Source organism: Furipterus horrens, unplaced genomic scaffold, assembly GCF_987537825.1.
Source record: "Furipterus horrens unplaced genomic scaffold, mFurHor1.1.pri manual_scaffold_6, whole genome shotgun sequence".
Classification (NCBI taxonomy): domain Eukaryota; kingdom Metazoa; phylum Chordata; class Mammalia; order Chiroptera; family Furipteridae; genus Furipterus; species Furipterus horrens.
Genome location: NW_028327176.1, coordinates 99,870,857 through 99,884,575, shown reverse-complemented (window position 1 = coordinate 99,884,575; position 13,719 = coordinate 99,870,857). Strand labels below are relative to the sequence as shown.

Sequence of the window (13,719 nt, the reverse complement as noted above, 5' to 3'; positions counted from 1 at the left end):
CCAGGGCCACACGGCTGCCTGATGCACAGAACCAGGATTCTCATCCAGACCTGAGTGTCTATAAAGCTCCCACACTTAAGGGCCCATGGGTAGTAGGTGTTAAAGAATTATTTCCCAAGCAGACTTAATTATTTAAAACAATTGTTTTCCATTTCTAACTCATCCAAGACATAGAACAGAGCTTTCAGTCAACATGAGATATCAGTTATTGGTGAGAAACAGGTAATGTTATTTGAGTCAACAGCAAAAAAACTTGATGTTTAAGTTGGCTAGTGTGGCTTTTTCATAAACAAATGTGCAATTTTCTGCCAGACTATTGGAAATATTAAAAATACCTTTGGGATCCCCATTACTACTACTGAGGACTCTTAAGTGTGCAAAGATCCCAGACTGGAAACCATGTCCCTAGCATCTGGCCAGCTCTGCCTCTGAGCCCCAGATGCCAACTGCCCAGGGCTGGAGTGAGGAGGACGTGTTGCCTCATTCCTGAGGGCACCACAGATGCTGTGGCGACCACGTGACAACCCTTGTGGTGGCGGCATCTGGTGAGGAGCGTCAGTTGCATTTATTTGCTTCGGAATGCCAATAATTCTTTTCTTTGGGTTTCCAGATGAAACTAAGTTATCTGTCATCCCGGAAATCATCTTTGAAGGGGACACAGTCACTCTGGTGTGTGAAAACGAAATCCCGTCCTCCAACGTGTCCTGGCGCCATGTGGGCAGGCGTTCCGACATCCAGAACAGCAGCAGATTTTGGATCGACACCACTGTGCTCAACAACATGACCTCCGTGTCGCGCCTCACTGTTTACAACATCACTCAGTGGGATGCGGGTGGGTTTCCAGCCAGTAACTGATGGTAGGAAAGGAATGAAGAACTTGTGAAAAAGCAGAGCACAGAACATGCATACAACATTTTCATCTTCAAAAAGAAGTCATCAAGCTCGGCTTTTCCAAATTGAAAATTAACGCCATGGCGTATCAGTCAAGTCAATTAGTCTTGGGAGACAAATGTGGTTTTCTACATTTACTGAAGCTTACAAGTTGTAACCGGAGACAAAAAGCAGACTTAGGCTTTTAATTTTTTTAACATTTTAAAACAGCTTTGTTGAGATAGAATAGACATGTAATAAGCTGTGCATATTTAAAGTGTACAGTTTAGTAAGTTTAGCTATATGCCTATGTCTGAAACTAGCACCCTAATCAGGATAATAAACATTTCCAACACCTTCCCCCAATTTTCTTGTACTTCACTGTAATCTCTTCTGCCTGCTCCTCCTTTCCCCTCTCCCCAAGCAACCACAGAAGCATAAGTCTTAAACCTGACATTCTAGAATTTAATAACCCCATTATAATCTAGAGGTCAACAGAGGCATCTTTTCCTCTGAATGAAGGTGGGTTGCAGACACATGGGTCCTTTCACATCTTTGCTGATTCTGGTTTTCCCACAGAGTTAAGTAGAATGCCAAATTACCCACAATCTTCTAATTCTTCAAGGCTTTGCCATTTTTCCTCCTATGTCTTTCATCCCTACACCTTTTACGTACCAGCCAAGACTCTGAGATTTCTGCTGTTTCCTTAGAACATCTGTCTACTCTTTACCTTGTGTCTTCAGAAATATCTGCATTGACCTTCTCACTTCCTGAATGTTTCTTTAGGGCTGTTTAGACCAAGTCTCAGATGCTTTTGAAAATTATGCTTTCTTGAAGCACTGTCAGGACAGGAGAGGAGGCTATCCTTCTTCTAAGGTGATATACACATATAGTAATAATAAATCCTTCTGTGTATTCTATACAGGTGAATATATTTGCAAACTGACACATGATATTTTTGAATATGAGTCCAAAAAAAAGCAAATTAATGTCACACCCATCCGAATTTTCTCAAGTGAAGAAGCGGAGGTGATGTGCGACAACAGTCCTGTATCTTTGAATTGCTGCAGTGAGATTACCGTTAACTGGAGTGCCGTGGAGTGGAAGCAGGAGGGGGAAATAAGCATTCCAGGTAAGAATGTTAGATGCACTTTCACAAACAGGTCTTTGCCTCTTGGCCAAGTGAATATGGGAGATGGCGTGGGTGGAAGATGGGATGTAAAATGGTTGGTTTTTCTAGACTTCAGACTGTGAAAAAGTACTAGGTTTGATGCCAGCTCCAGCTTAGCCATTCTAGAATGAAATTCCAAAAATATATGCATACAAGTGTTATGCTTGGATTGTTGACAAGACCTGAGAGAGTGACCTGATGAGTTGGGTCCATAGTGTCTCCTGCCTACAGAAAAACTTGACTTCCTATCCTTTCCATCTTCAGCTTAGAGCTAAGGACGAAGTCATTGCCTTTGCTTTGGAGTCTGACTTGGAACATCTCATTTCTCTGTCTATTCTCTTGTTGTCTGTCCTTCTCACTTCTCTGCCTTTGCAGCCACACTTTCTTCTATGTCATCTAATTCTATGTCTGTTTTTTGTTTTGTTTTGTTTTGTTTTGTTTTGTTGTTGTTTTTCCCTCTGGGTAGACATGTTTGCCTTTCAGTTGTCTCATGTCAATTTCTGATCCCATTTGCTTTCATTTTAGAACTGAGATCTTACTTGAAGTTCCTCACTCCCCAGCTGATATTGATAAAGATAATAATAATAATGATGATCATGATAAATTAAATTATTAACTCTGGTATAACAGTTTGTGATTAACTAATTTTTTTAAAAAAGCATGTTATTATTTTCAGTTATATTTAAACTTGACCCCAATTTTGAAGCTGGTGTTTTTTTCCATCTAATTTTCCAAAAAGAACTTGAGGTCCAAATTAAATGACTTATTCAAGGTCGCCACAGTAGGAAAAGAAAAAGAACTGGGACTCCTTTCAAGCCTTGTGTCCTAAGACCAGTGTTTACCTTGGCCAAACTACATTATCGTGCCCGGTGAGCCAGCCCTGGAGTGAGCTGATCTGGCAGAGTTTGTACAGAAGCAGAAGGCTGCTTTCTGCCTAGAACCCTCATATAACAACATCTAATCCTTTCCTTAAGAAATGACAGTATTAAGTGTTTATCTTTACTTTAAACAAAACGTTAAAATAAAATATGGCTTTACCCATGAAATACCTTAGTGATGTGGAGACTTTATTTTACAAAGCCTTCGCTATCAGACTATATTAAATTATAAAAGATAAATAATGAACAACTTGCATGTACCTTTTCTGAGCTCATCTATTTTGCAAATCATGTTCCAGCTGCAGCATTTGTATTTCACTTTAAAGCACCCAGAGAATGAGAAAGGCATCTGGTAACTGCTGAAAGTGTTGACACATGGTATGTTTAGTCACTTCCTTGATTTTTAAGGAAGAGGAGGTGTAGGCATCCTGAAGGAACTGCCAGATGGGAGAAAGACCTTGCAAAGTTCCCGTGAAAGCCTTTAAGCTTTCAACTCTGAGAGGTGAAAATCTCGCCCTCTGGCAGAAGAACCAGGAAGCTGCGGCACAGATGCTCAGAGACCTCTGTGTGGCCACTGCTTCTTAGGCAGTCCTGATGCCCAGTGTGGGCTGAACTGACCTTAGAACAATGGGTTTCCTGTCACAGGGCTGGTCTCCTGCAGGAATCAGTTCTCTGATGAATCTAGCCTCTGCTCCGGGCACCCTTCTCTTCCTCCCCCTCCCTTGCTGCCTCTTCTCTGCAGCAGTCTTTCTCCAAATTCCACAGGGGCTTCAGCACCCATTTTTCCAGGTCAGTAAGAAACAACCTAGCTAAAAAATTCACCCAAAATATGTGGAACTGAATGTGTTACCTCATCTCAGCAACAGATACATTTCATTTTCAGAACACTCTGGCAAGGGATAAGACAGAAAGAAGTCATCAGCAATAATAAAAATGTCTAGCTTTAAGGAGGGGGGGAGGTCTCTTGAATAGAGTGGGATTTCTGCAGTTTTTCACATCAACAGGCGTCGTCGTCGTCGTCGGCAGCCGTCCGTCTCGAGAGACGATGGTGTAGCTTCTTAAGGGTCTATCTGCACCGCCGAGAATGGCTGTGCAGTCCGACTCAGGAGTGACATGGTATCTGTCTCCTCCCGTGTTGAATCGACATCTTGCGATGACGCTGAAGCTACAGAGCCTGGGCAGGGTAATATGGAGGGTCTGCTGTTGCCCATGCAGCAGACCCCCCCTCTCTTCGCAGCTGAAGGGTCCAAGGGAAAGACGGAGTCGATACAGCTTGGGTTCAGGTGCGCCGCAGGAGTTGCCGGTGTTGACTACAATGTCAAACCGCCTTAGGGACTCCGGCTCCGGATTTTCTGTCGGGGTTTACTCCCTTAGCCTTTCCCCTGAAGAGGTATGCCGCAAGGCAGCGGAGGTTTTTTTGGAGTCAGAGTTTTCCTTCTCTGATGTGCCCTGACTGGAAGATCGAACCAGCGACACTTAGCTCGCAGGCCGACGCTCAATCCACTGAGCTAAACCAGCCAGGACATCAACAGGCACCAACTATGATATTAGTGATAATGGTAGCAGAAGTGATACAGATGTCCCCTCTTCTTCACAGGGTATACGTTCCAAGACCCCCAGTGGATGCCTGAAACCATGGGTAGTACCAAACCCTACATATATATTTTTTTCCTATAAATACATACTTATGGTGAAGTTTGGTTGATAAATTAAGCAAAGTGAGAGATTAGCAATAATAACTAATAATAAAATAGAACAATTATAGCAATATATTGCAATGAAAGTTGTGTGAATGTGGTTTCTCTCTCAAAATGTGTAATTGTACTGTGCATACCATGTAGATATTCTGGAAAGAAGAATGGATCACATCCAGGGTGGGATGAAGACAGATGTCATGCAAGTTCATCACGCGATTGAGGATGGCATGCAATTCAAAACATATGAATTGTTTATTTCCAGAATTTTATTTTTTAATATTTTCAGACCACAGTTGACTGTGGGTAGCTGAAATAGCAGAAAGAAAAACTGCAGATAAAGGGTGACTACTGTAGAATTAATGCTACTACTACTAGTAGGAATAGTGTGGGTACCAATAGTTATTATTATTAGTGCAGCTTCTCGTTTTTCTGTATCTAATATTACCTTTGACTGTGTAGGGACATATTGACAAACCGGGGGAATTTAAGGGCTACAGAGTTTCTATTGTCACCATAGCTCTTCTTGTGTGGCATGACGATAAAAAATAATGAAGTATTCATTCCCTTTCTGCCCACAAGCTAGGATGATTCCCAAATGAGTTCATATACTTCTCCTTGGCCCTGTTGACCTTATTTCCTTGGCCCATGTCATGCAAGTTATTCATAAAACAATTGAATCTTTACAAGAGGTGTCAGCCCCTTCTGTGTGTATCTTTTGTTCCAAGGTGGTTCTCTTGTAGACAACATATATATGGCTTTTTTTCTGATCCATTCACCAACACTTTAAAAAGTGCTAATAGAAGCCGGACTGCCTCAGGGACTGAGGTGAGACCAAAGTAGAAGAGCAACTCGTAGTAGCAAGCAGCGTTGCTAGAGGCAACCTTCTCCACCTGGCTGCATGTGGGGGGGGTCACGCTTTTTGTTTTTTAAAGAAGACTGGGTGTCAAAGGTTCACTCTTCTTTTTAAAAATAATTTATTTATTTGTTTGTTTATTTATTTATTTTAGAGAGAGGGGAAAGGAGAAAGAGAGGGAGAGAAACATCACTGTGTGGTTGCCTCTCACTCACACCCCCAATTGGGGACCTGAGGTGCAACCTAGTCATGTGCCATGACTGGGAATCGAACCAGCGACACTTGGTTCGCAGGCCGACGCTCGATCCACTGAGCCACAGCAGCCAGGAGGGCTTCACTCTTACAACTAAATTGGAATATCCAGGTTTGGGCTCTAGGCAATGGCATATATTCTGAAATGTCACAGGAGATTTTATTGGACAGAGGGGAGTGAGAGCCCTGGTTTAGTCCAGTCCCTCATTTACACACGAGGACGTGTCTCCGTGACCCAGGGAAAGGGCTCCTCCCCACACCCACTGATCTTTCTCCTCCCCCATGTTTCTCTCTAGGTTCCCAGTGACACCATAAACAAATTTGGCTTTAAATAGTGAGTCCTCTACTTGAAGGAATGCCCACAAAATTGGATTTAAAAAAAGAAAAAGAAAAGGAAAGAACTTGAGCCAAGTCCTCTGTCCTAGAAAAAACAGCCTCACAGCCAGTGCTTTTCAGTAAGACAGTAGTAGGTAGTCTGGGAAAGCTGTGATCCCAGCTCGGCCATGCACCCTCGTCCTGACACAGGGCAAGCTGGGTCCCCTCATTGACTCCCAGGCCTTCATCAATTAAATAGTAATAATGGTACCTCCTCAGCAAGACTTTTGCAGTGATGAACACTGAGATAATAAATGTAAATATTTAAAACAGACCCGAATACATTGAATCTATCACAATAACTATTTTCTGATAGTAGCAATAGCTTTAAAAGCCAGCCCCTCACTTTTCCTTTGTGTGGTTGGTGGGAAATTTTCATTGGCTGTGATCTAACCTTGAGCAGCAAACTTGTAATGGCATAGTATCTCTTCTCCAGAGAACACAGCACCAGGTTATTAGCTGCATTCAGTAGCGTCTGGGCAGGACCTCCAGGTGCACAGCCCCAGGGACGTTGTATGAAATACAGAATGAATACTGCCAATTCAGAGTTCCAACTTTTGTTTTCTGACCTTGCCATGTTTTTGGAGCCTCATTTCCACTCTTCCCCTGCAGATTTCAGCCTCAAAGAACTGCTGGTTCCCCCCGGACACAACCAGCATGCAGCTGCTTATGTGCTGTGGCTTCCCTGTAGAACTTTTTCTTCAAGCACAATCTGTGTGTTTGTCAAATGTGAAATTTCCCAACATTGGCACTAGTGACATTTTGGGCCAAATCATTGTCTGCTAACGGGATCTGTCCTGTGCATTGCAGGATGTTTCTCATCATCCTTGGTCTCTACTCACTACATGTCATTAACACTCCCAATTATGACAGCCAAAATGCCCCCAAATATTGTCAGATGTCCCCCAAAGAGGAAAAATCACCCCCATTTGAGAACTTCATGTCTGATGTGTAAAGCAGACCAGTGCTTGAGTTAGAAAAAGGGTGGGGGTGGGGTTTAGAGCCCATAGGCTTATTGCTCTTCCATCCCCCAGCCTAGCCCCAGTTCCTGAAGCGATTTATAGAACACAGTGTTCTCCAAGGAGTACCAATCCACACACATACCACACAGCCACAGCTGCACACCAGAACACCTCCGCCACCATTTCTATGTCTTTCAAGGCCTAGAGCAACTCTTCCCTCTTCTCTGAAATATTCCAACTAAAACTTCCTTTCTTTAATCTCCACACTATATTTATTCCTCTCTTATGAAAGTCATCTACTATATATTGTAATTATTGCTATATGTGTCTTTATATGCCCGATCCTGTATAGCTCATTGTCTTGCACATTAAGTTTGGTGAGAAAGCCGGGCTTGAAGGATGAGTAAGAGTCAACAGGAGGAGGGAAGGAGAATGTTACAGGTGTGAACACAGGTATAGGGTATGAAGCTACAAGGCATATTGAAGGACTTGACCTAGTTTTTAAAAGGATAATATAGAATGAGATAAAGAGTACAGGGGCAGATTGCAATTATACTGTGAATAAATACATATACTCCACCAAGGAGATTTTAGTTTATTTTGTAGGCAAGGGTAAGATTTATTTTTATTATTTTTTAATTAAAAAAATATTTTATTGTTAATGCTATTACAGTTGTCTCAATTTTCTCCCTTCATCCCCCTCCACCCAGCCCACCCCCATCTTTTACAGTCCATCCCCACACCATTGTCCATGTACATGGATCCTTCATGTATGTTCTTTGACTAATCCCTTCACCTTTTTTCAATCAGTCCCCAGCTGCTCCCTCCCCTCTTACAGCTGTCAGTCTATTCCATGATTCTATGCCTCTGGTTCTATTTTGCTCATTAATTAATTTTGTTTATTAGATTCCATGTATAAGTGGGATAATATGGTATTTGTCTTTCACCAGCTGGCTTATTTGACTTAGCATAATAGTCTCCAGTTCTATCTATGCTGTCACAAAAGGTACGAATCCCTTCTTTTTTACCGTTGCATGATATTCCATTGCATAGATGTATTACAATTTTTTAAAATCCACTCCTCTAATGATGAGCACCAATTCAAAAGAATTTATGCACCCTATATTCATAGTGGGATTATTCACAGTAGCTAATATTTGGAAATGACAAGGGTAAGATTTAAAGGTAAAAGGAGAGAGAAGTCAGATAATCAGGGCTAAACTTCAGAAAAATAAATTTAAAGAATAAAATTTAAGGTAGTGTAAACAATAGATTGAAGGACCAAATAACCAAAACAAAGACTCAGTTACAAGAGTATGCAGATAAGAGGTAAGGGGGCCTGGGCCACTGACCATGGGTTGGAATGGATAAGACAGTTGTGAGATATTTTAGAAGTACAACTTAAAATTTTTTACAACTGGTTGAAATGGAATGTGAGGAAATGCAAGTAACTGAAAATGAACTTTAGATTTTTAATTTTGTGATCTGCCAATGGCAAAGAAAAGAAACATTAGAAGCTCTACAGATTCAGAAGAGATGAAAGATGAGTTCCAGCAGGACACGTTGAGTTGGAAGTACCTCAAATATCAAATTGGCACATTGGACTTTGCTTCTAGAATGTCCAACAAGACTGTTTCTCCCAGAGTGGAGAGTCATCCAAATACAGGATTAATAGTAGCCGTGGTGTAGATGACATTGTCCTCTGAGACAGTAAAGAAAAAGATAGGAAAGGGTCAATATCAGAGCAGTTGGGGCAAGGCCAATGTCCTGGGGAACACCAGTATTTTTGAAGGGGACAGAAGGAAAGTAGCCTGGGAAGCAGACCCAAAAGGAGGGATGAAGAGAGGAGAGGAGCAGGAGAGACCTGTGGAGCAGAGTAGGCCAGGTCACAGAGAAGGTGGTCAGCAGAATGGGCTGCTGCCATCCAAGTAGCATGAGAAGAAGCACTGGATCTGGGAAAGAGGGAGTCACACTTCAGGTGAAGTGTGTGGGGAAAGAAGGTGAATGACAGTGCTTGATAAAAAGTCAGAGTAAAAGACTAAAGGTTCCAAATGCAGAAGCATTGTGGTGTGAAGAGTGGAAGAAAATACAGTGATAGGTAAAGAAACTTCCAGATTAGGAAGACTATTTTAGGAAGGGAGGACAAGTATACCTGTTGGTAAGTGTGAAAGAGCCCAGGGAAAGGCTTAAGACACAAGGGAGAGGAAAGATAAAGAATAGAATACAGCCTGGAGGAATTGGGAGAAGTCAGTCTGCAAAAAATAAGTGGAGGGGTGAACCATAGAGATAAGTAGAGACACTTGTGTCTATAAGCTAGGCGGTTATTTAGACAAGTGGGTGAAGATGGAAATCAATTTTATGTTTTGAACAGCCATTTTGGAGACTGGGGAGAAAAGCTTATTACATATCAATCAAAATATTTCAAATATCGCTGATTATCCAGCCAAGGCTGAAAAGGATGCATTCATATTGGAGCTAATCAGGTTCTTTTTCTTTAACTTTGGATGATTGACAGTGTTTGGAGGATGCCTTAAGAGTTCATGGCACATGCCGTGTTTGAGGAGAGAGGGACAAGAGTAGAAAACATTCACCGGGGGGTGTTAGAGAGCCATAGGCAAGAAGTAAAGATGGCTCAGAGGGCGTGGTATCTGGGAACTGAAAAGCAAGGCACGGAAGAGGAGCATTTTGAGAGGGAAACAGCTAGTAGCCTGAGAAAGCACAAAGTGGAAGCTTCCAATGAAACATAACCAAGCCCTGGCTGCTGTAGCCCAGTGGATTGAGCGTCAGCCTGCGAGCCAAGTGTCACTGGTTCGATTCCCAGTCATGGCACATGACTAGGTTGCACGTCAGGTCCCCAGTTGGGGGCACGAGTGAGAGGCAGCCACACAGTGATGTTTCTCTCCCTCTCTTTCTTCTTTTCCCTCTTTCTAAAAATAAAGTAAATAAACAAACAAACAAATAATTTTTTTTTAAAAAAGAAACATAGGCTAATAAGAGGGAGCAAGTTACGCCAACGTTTCTCAAATGAGATGAATGGCAGATGTTCCAGGCTTGTTTCTTTCTCCTTTCAATAATAATAATAGTCTAAATAATCTGACAATTTTTTCCCAAAGACCTTGCTTCTGTTTCTTTATTTCTCACATTCTAATGACCATCACTAATGGGGCCAGCCCCAGCCAGGTGCTGTTCTAAATGTTTTTATGTATTAACTCATTTTCCCTGACTAGAATCCTGGGCTGTAGCTATTATTACTTCTCCTCATTTTACATCTGGGGAAATTGAGGCACAGAGCAATTTTAGTGACTTTCTTAACAATGCCCTGCCAGTAACTGTTTGAGTATGGGATCTGTAGCCAGGCAGTCTGGCTCCTGAGTCTGCAGATCTAACCACTACACATCCTGCCACCTTTTCATTCAAAGAGAAGAAATCTAATTTAATTAATAACTCTTTTTTACTAACTTGGTCTCTCTGCTATGAACTCAGAGAGTCAGCCAACAGTGACAGCAAAAGAACTGCTATGTCATTGCAGGAAACTCTGAAACAGACTCAGATTCCAGCTGCAGCAGGTACACCATCAAGGCCGATGGAACACAGTGTCCCAGCAAGTCGGCCGGGAAGACAGTTGTCTACACGTGTGAGTTCATCAGTGCCCACGGAGCTCGAGGCAGTAAGGACATAAAAGTGACATTCACATCTGTGGGTAAGGACTCTTACTAAGATTTTCAGCTTTGTACCTCCAACCAAGGGCTGCCAATCACTTGGGAATATCCATGGGCTGTAAAGCAGGACCTTTCCTGGTGGTGGGAGTATGGTTGGGGTGAGTCACAAAATGGGAAAAAATAGAGGGTTTCCCTCTCTGCCACTTAAGCTTAGATGAAGTCTTTACAATAGGGGAGAGGAGTGCTGGGAACCTGACTGCAGGCAAGGAACAGCCTGCCTGTGCTGGCGAGGCAGAAGGTGGGCTGGGACTAGTTTCCCTCTCGGATTAGTCCTATTTAGTCTTGAGGTTATAATGAGGATGACGCTCCTAATTTCCCCCCTTTTCCTTCCATAATTTTATTCTTTCTCCCTTGAATTACAATTGCCTGGCTCAGTCCCCATCAGCCTTCACCTCTCTCTGTCATCCCTCCTTTCCCATTTCACCTACTCTAGGAAGAATGCTGCAGAAAGCTTTAATAATCTGATACTTTGTGGTTGTTTTACAATTATAACAAACATTTTTAAATATTTCAATTCATTCACCTCATTTATGCCCCTTAAAAATAGTATTTCTTCTCCTTATATCATAATGCATTATAACTTCAGTCCTATCTGCAAAAATAGAGCAAACTTGTTTTTCCACCTATCTAACAAAAATGAACTATTAAGATAAATCATAAGACCTCCTCACCTGAACAATTGGGAGAAAGGACTAATATAAACACAGTTGTTACTCTTACACTTTCTGTTATCGTGACTTGACATTTTTATAAAGAGCAAGATTAGGTTTATCGGGAAACATTCCTGTCATAGGATCACAGATCTTCTGAGCAGTTTGCAATTGTCTGTAGTGAGTGCCATTGTACACGGCAACTTTTAACACAAGAATTGGGTCCTTAGGTGGGCTTCTGGTTGTCTTAGAGACATGTTCAGCCTTCACTGAAAACCACTGGTCTGGTAGTTTGTATGTCATCTGAGAACCAAGAGAACAGGTTCATGAGTCCAGGAGCCTTTTCTTTTTCTCTCTCAGAATTCACTCAACCTTTGAATGTCATCTCAAGGTCCCTACAGCCAGTAAGGGCAACACAAGGGGAGCTTTTATCTGTGCTTATGTGATTTCAGAGCTATAGCTGAACATTTGAATCCCAGCTTCTAAAGGGCACCATGGAAAACCCTGGGTTTTTTTTTTTTTTCTGAGTATGACAACGTTTTATATACTATTGGAAGAGCAAGACGGTCTCAGTGGACTCAAGGCATGAACTTGTTCACTTATAGAAGAGAGAAGTGAATGGCTTTTTGCAAAAGACATGCTTCAATATCCAGAGGCAAAAGTAGTAACACATTCACATAAATTTTTACATTTGTAGAGGTCTTGTTAACATTTCCAGTGACTATATCCTCATGAGCCTATGTGGAAATTCTCAGAATGAAGAGTAAATGTAGAGAGACTCAGTTAGGATGCCTCTATGGCCCACTTCACCTAAGACAGTCCAGTTGTACTTATCTGAGCAGTAAACTCTGTGATTCCTCCTACTTAAAATGTAGCTCCGGAAGCACTGACTAGGTACTAGACCCAGGTGCTAAGTGCTGGGGATGCAAAGTCACAGAAGAGAGAGCCCTGCTCTTGAGGGGCTCACATTTTTATGGAGAAGAAATACAGAAAGAGAGAAATTAAAATACAGTGTGTTATAATTGTTAAAAATGAAAGAATGGAGTTGTTATAAGAATGGAGCCGTTAAGTGCCCCCTGAGATGTTGCGGAAGAGGTTGGAGGGGAGCTTGGGTTAAGTCAACATCCCTAAGTTTGCAACCTTTCGCTCTGCTGATCATCAGGAGATAAATCCAGCCACAAAGGGGAAGTGCACGAGGTCCTAAGGCCTGTGATGGAAATGAGTACAGTTCAGAGCACCACCGGGAACAGCCTAGAAACAAGTAAAGCCCAGGAACAGCAAGGTACCAATCCCGCGTTGACACAAGTAGTCAGGACGGTCCACGCTTTCTGTCTCTATCTTAAATTTCACTCGTGTGTTGATGGCACCAGAAAGACTAAACACTGTACTTGTTGTTGGTTTCTTTTGTCTGTTTTGTTTGCATTCTTTCAGCCAACCTAACAATAACTCCGGACCCAATTTCTGTTTCTGAGGGACAAAACTTTTCTATAAAGTGCATCAGTGATATGAGTAACTATGATGAGGTGTATTGGAACACTTCTGCTGGAATTAAAATATACCAAAGGTTTTACACCACGAGGAGGTATCCTGATGGAGCAGAGTCAGTGCTGACAGTGGAGACCTCAACAAGGGAGTGGAACGGTGAGTGAAAGACCGGTACCCTATTCTGCTGCTCGGAGCCCCGGAAACACGCTGCAGTAGTTACCATCCATGGGGGGCCTGTCCTGGGGCCTGTCTGTGCCAGCCACTTTACATTAAATATGTCATCACATCTCATGCAACAGCCCTTCCAGGGCAGATATTGTAATACCCATTTTATAGATGTGGAAACGGAGGCTCACAGAGAATCATAGATACACCTAAGCTTCTTCACCTGAAGGTGCAGAGCCAGGACTGGAACTTGTTTCTCTCATTCTAGAGCCTGTGTTCTTGCCATGAATTTAAGAGGATTTTTATTAAAGGTACTTTTTTACCAGACTCTTGGGAGTGGGATCAAAAATATCTAGGTAAAGGATTTATATGCCTGGTTCCAAAGGAAGAAACATTTTTATTTCCTATTTATTTCTATACATTAGCCATGTTTGGAAGAAATGCAAATCTTTGGTGGAGGGAGAGAATTTGATCAAACCACTGCAATAATAGCTGACATTTGTTGAGCCCTTCCTTTGTGATAGATGCTATGTTAAGTATTGTGTGTTAATTCATTTAAAGCAATAAATTGAGAGGATAATGCTATTATTATCCCCATTTTGCAGTTGAGGACGCTGAGGCTCAGTGAGGTTAAGTAAATTG

General features: G+C 42.1%; 1 protein-coding gene across 4 annotated transcripts in view; it reads left to right on the top strand.

The window, feature by feature from the left end:
• Positions 1 to 13,719, top strand: part of ADGRF5 (adhesion G protein-coupled receptor F5) — a 102,474-nt gene that overhangs the window by 69,541 nt on the left and 19,214 nt on the right. For 3 of the 4 annotated variants that reach the window (XM_090282541.1, XM_090282540.1, XM_090282542.1), the window contains exons 9-13: positions 611 to 832; positions 1,796 to 2,002; positions 10,588 to 10,758; positions 12,590 to 12,709; positions 12,859 to 13,068. In XM_090282541.1, coding sequence (XP_090138667.1) covers positions 611 to 832; positions 1,796 to 2,002; positions 10,588 to 10,758; positions 12,590 to 12,709; positions 12,859 to 13,068 — 930 coding nt within the window. The remainder of the gene's footprint in view (positions 1 to 610; positions 833 to 1,795; positions 2,003 to 10,587; positions 10,759 to 12,589; positions 12,710 to 12,858; positions 13,069 to 13,719) is intronic. The other variant, XM_090282543.1, reaches the window with a different exon arrangement.